This window comes from Alosa alosa, chromosome 22 (genome assembly GCF_017589495.1).
Source record: "Alosa alosa isolate M-15738 ecotype Scorff River chromosome 22, AALO_Geno_1.1, whole genome shotgun sequence".
NCBI classification, from domain to species: domain Eukaryota; kingdom Metazoa; phylum Chordata; class Actinopteri; order Clupeiformes; family Clupeidae; genus Alosa; species Alosa alosa.
In genome coordinates, this window is record NC_063210.1 from 20,074,432 (window position 1) to 20,079,431 (window position 5,000).

Here is a 5,000-nt window from a genome sequence, read left to right on the forward strand (position 1 = left end):
CGTAGCCTCCCTGTTGGCTTGGTTTAGGTTCCACTAAAAAACAACAACTTATGACTAAAGGCATCTTTATAACATGACCATCTTTTCATGGGAACGAAGTATAAAGGAGTCTAAAGATGGGCAACAAGCAAAAACGAACCAAAGCTAATTGGCAAAAATCAATTTGCTAATTAAATGAGCATGATCCAAAGTGTAAACACGGGTTGTTCAGTGCCCTGGTCCCTTGTGCCACATGATAGCCTTAGTTCATGTCAGACATACTTTGCTCGTTGCCTTACTTTGCGCTTTACCTGTCAATTAAATTAAGATGAGGAGATCCTTGTGTTAAGATGTTAGTTTTTACAAAGCTAAAGTTCCTTAGGACAACCTATGGCATCCCATATTTATGATATGTCCATGTCAGGCTTCACAGTATTTTAAGATGCTGATGCACAGGGAACATTTTTGACCAATGTTGGTGGGCAGTGTTACTGATCAATGTTGTTGGAGAATTTTCCCATTCATATGGGCAACAGTTTTTTTTTTTATATGAAAATCTTTTATTAGTCATCATTTGGCGAATGGTCTTGAACATGCTCTCTGAACACATGGAACTTAATCATGTGACTACGTGGCCAAAGTTTGCCTCTTGTATCACCATCACCCTCCACAAAGAGAATGAAGGATTGAGAGTGATCTTTTTTTTGTACTCCAGCTGAAGCAAGGGATTGTGGGATAGCCGTGGAGGGAGGACGGAGGTGAGGGAGAGGTGGCGAGGTCATGTGAAGATCACGTTAATCCTTCCACAGTCTGGGCCAGGCTTTGATGTTCACTCCTCAAGGCGTAGCTCAACCCAAAACGGGAAAGCCCTAAAACCTAGCTGGCAGCCTCTCTCTACAACGCCACAGAGCTGCTTTAAAGTTAGAGTCTGTCTCCCGGTGTGGTAAACTGTTCTCATATCGAGTGGAGTGGATATGAACCTTATATTACCCTGTAGGTCCAATCACATACGTGGAATGCATGTTTGAAATAATACATATTTGAATGAAAGATTAGTATTATAATTATATTGACCAGTATTATATAGAAAAATGTCAAACTTAATAATAAATATTCTTATTTACACACTGCCAAAGAACATAGGCAGGAGTACTTCTGTCAGCCTAGTGATGGCGAAGAATGTGTTGTGGATGAATTTGCTTCATAAAGCCTGTGTCGTTAGCAGTGATCCTTTGCGTTGCTAATGTATGTTACTGCATAGCTCTCCCCCTCTGTCTGCTCAGAAGTGTAACAGTGAATGGCATTTTATGCTGATGATGTGTTTTTAGTGATGTATGTGCCCTAACATTCCCTCTCCCTCTCTGTTGCGGGTGCAGAGATCGGACGGGTACGGAAGGACATGTACAACGACACGCTCAACGGCAGCACAGAGAGACGCTCATCCGAGCTCCCTGAGGCAGTGGGACCCATCGCCCAGCTGCAGGAGAAACTCTATGTGCCTGTTAAGGAGTATCCCGATGTGAGTCCCTAACACACGCATACACATATATATATATATATATATACACACACACACACACACACTGACACACACACTGACACTCTCTCTCACACACACACATTCACATTCACACACGTACACAGATGTACTGCATACAGTCATGATGCATGTAACTACCCACACACACAAACCCCATTTGGGGTTACCATTTGGGAGGAGGATCACTCATAGTTACCCAGAGCGACCATCATTTTATAATTACAGTCAATAGCCTTCCAGAATGCTTCTTTGAGATGCATTCTTGCTTTTTTTTCTCCCTCCAACACGTTTTTTCTTGACAGCGCTGTCTCTCTCTTTTTCCGCCCTCTCACTAGTTCATTTGTAGCAGATGTGCTGTTATTGTGTTAATTCCCCCCGGCCGTGTGGGCTGTCATAATCCTTTTAATTACGTCTGCTACGCTTTCTGCACTCAGGGGAGCGAGACGAGCTCCGAGCGCATTGATCCCAATTAACCTCTCCCTGCCAAGGCAGCAATAATCAAACACAGAAGATAACGATCACTGTAAATATCTCATAAAAACGATAGATTTTTGGGGTGGATTGCCCCAAGGGTCGAGTTTGTCCGTAGTGCTATCGCTAGTTCTGTGTAGCCTGCCTGAGGCAACGCTATCTGCAAGTTGATCTCTCGTTAGTCCTTGTTTGTAGCTACCAACATTCAGACTGTGTTGATGGATTCTGACAGGCAAAGGGCGTCTTCCAGGTAAAAGCTGTCTCTGAGGAGAGTGGATGCCTATTAAAGAACCTGCATTTCCTCTCTGCTTCCGTTGCGGCCTTTGAAATGCCGATGTGGCAGCAGCAGGAATGTTTTTGGGGTTGTGTCGGATGTCGTGTTACCGTGGCTGCATTCACGTCAGCTTGTTTCAGGATATGAGAAACATTCAGAGGAAACAAAAAAAGCTGTGATTAGCATTTCTGTGTCTGACAGTTGCCCAACACTGAACACTGAACACTGAATGCTTACTAAACTTTTCAATGACGAGGAACACTTTGCTGGCTCAGAGAAAGCACTTTGATACAGCTCTCTTGGTTATTACATGTCCACTGTAGTTAGAATGACACCTTGGCAGGTATAGACTAACAGACAGGCCTACATCTGATGTCCGTCAGGGGAGGTTTCTTTCTCTAACTCTGATGGATCTGGCAACAGTGTCCTCTCATTCAACTCTCATTTGGCTGTCAATCAAAAAGGTTTTTTTATTTTTATTTTTTCTATTCAGGCTGTGTAATCCACACAGAATAATAATTAAAAAAAAATCTGAATAATCACCACTCTTTAGATGTTAGTGTCAATAGCAGACCCTATATGCAGGATTAATAGCTGCAAAAAAACATGTTGAAATGCTGGTTTGGAGTGGGATAGACTTTGGTGGTGAAACTAAATGCAATCGAATGTCTCATCTGTCATTTTAGATGAAAAAGTTTTGAATGTAATGTTTCCCCCCACATGAATCCAAAAATGTTCACATGAATTCATTCATGTTTTGAGCTTCCAAAAGGTGTGTGTGTGTGTGGGGGGGGGGGGTTGTTTGGTCCCCTGGCCCATATCAGGTTTAGCTTTGCGGCTGTGGTTTGTGGTTTAATGTTAGCTGGATGCAGCCGCGGCCTCATTTTAAAGCAGAAGTGAGGGAGTTAAACATCGACACACAGGATATGTATTCCCTTTTAGAAGCACAGTGCAGGGGTGAGAGACAGAGAGAGACAGAGAGAGACAGAGAGAGAGAGAGAGAGAGAGAGAGAGAGAGAGAGACAGAGAGAGACAGAGAGAGAGACAGAGAGAGACAGAGAGAGAGACAGAGAGAGAGAGAGAGAGAGAAATGGAGAGGGAGAGAGATGGAGCGACTGTTTTAACAACAGTGTGTGTGCATGTGTCTGTGTGTGTGTGTTTGGGTGTGTGTAGGTGTGTGTGTGGGTTGGCATGTTAGAGAGAGAGAGAGAAATCGAGAGAGTTGGAGCAAGTGTGTGTTGAGAGATTAGATTTCTGAGAGTAAAGTGGAGTGTATTTCTCCAGGTGTTTGAAGACCTAATAGGCGTGAGAGCGTGTTTATGAAGGTCAGATGCTAATTGAGTTGGAACGAGAGAAAGAGGGATAAAGGAAGCCTCTGCTGAAATCACCTCGCTCTCTAGTCCAGCCTGCTAATGTTGCACTTTAAATCGCCCCTCTCTTCTATTCTCCTCTCCCTTCCTCTCCTCTTTCCTCTCCTCTTTCCTCTCCTCTTTCCTCTCCTCTCTTCTCTTCTCTTCTCTCCTCTCCTCTCCTCTCCTCTCCTCTCCTCTCCTCTTCTCTCTCCTCTCCTCTCCTCTCCTCTCCTTCTCTCCAGTCCTCTTCTCTTCTTTCCTCTTTTCTGTTCCTTTTTCTTCTCTTCTCTTCTCTTGTCTTCTCTTCTCTTCTTCTCTTCTCTTCTCTTCTCTTCTCTTCTCTCCTCTCGCTTTTTCTATCTACTCTCTCCTCTCCTACATCCTCCCATGCCATCCTTTGTTCTTTCCTCTCTCCTTTCTCCACTTCTCTATTCTATCCAAAATTGATGTGTGTGTGTGTGTGTGTGTGTGATCTAAATTAGATCAAAGTTCCTCCAAATTTCCGTTGAGTTCCATTCCCTCATATCTAGTTGTATGGGTCGGATTAGTCATTTAGGTAGGAGGTTATTAGAGCAAGAGAAACAGATGAGCAAAAAGCCTCCACAATGGCTTCAGTCCTACTCATGTTCAGTTCAGTTTATTATCATTATACAGGACAGAGTCAGTGCAACGAAATTGCAATGTCAATCAAGGCAGCCATAGATAGATAGATAGATAGATAGATAGATAGATAGATAGATAGATACTTTTATTTATCCCGCAGGGGAAATTCAGATGTCCAGCAGCCGTGTGTTGTCTACCAACAAGCATTCACACTGCAATACACTCATAAAAACCCTGATGACAGCAGTTAATAAAATAAAATAAAAAGAGCAGGATAACTTTTAGTAAGGTGCTTAAAAATGTATGGACTTGGAAGTGTTGGAGTTCAGTATAGTTATGTTGCTGGTGCTAGTGCTATGGTGTTTTATCCAGATCCATATAGACATATATCTATATGTCACATATCTATCTATAAGGCTCTGGTTTTATCTATTAATGTCTCATAGAGATCAGCATGGGCATTTTGCACATGTGTGGTTTCTCTAGCTTGAGCGGTTTGACCTACTCATTTTGCAATATGCCAAATTGTAATAATAGTTCACATAAGTAGGTGTCTGTGTGTGTGTGTTAGTGACCTCACTTTACATATGAGTCATTGCAGCTGGCCCTTTGTAAAGGCACAGTTTGTTCCCCCTTGTCCAAGTGTCAAACACAAAGTGGGGATCTTATGTGTATCAAGTTTCTCGTCGTTGTCAATCATCTGTTCAGCCAGTGTCAGTCATTGCAGAGTGAATTGTAAAGAGTCCAAAACGGATAAGGTGAAAGTTGCATGTAGCTGAAT

General features: G+C 42.8%; 1 protein-coding gene across 7 annotated transcripts in view; it reads left to right on the top strand.

The window, feature by feature from the left end:
• The window catches only part of qki2 (QKI, KH domain containing, RNA binding 2), a 55,203-nt gene that overhangs the window by 12,924 nt on the left and 37,279 nt on the right, over positions 1–5,000 (top strand). For all 7 annotated transcript variants that reach the window (XR_007192302.1, XR_007192303.1, XM_048232486.1 and 4 more), the window contains exon 2: positions 1,356–1,498. Coding sequence is in view for 5 of the 7 variants with exons in the window: in XM_048232486.1 (XP_048088443.1) it covers positions 1,356–1,498 (143 nt within the window). In the remaining 2 variants the exon portion in view is untranslated. The remainder of the gene's footprint in view (positions 1–1,355; positions 1,499–5,000) is intronic.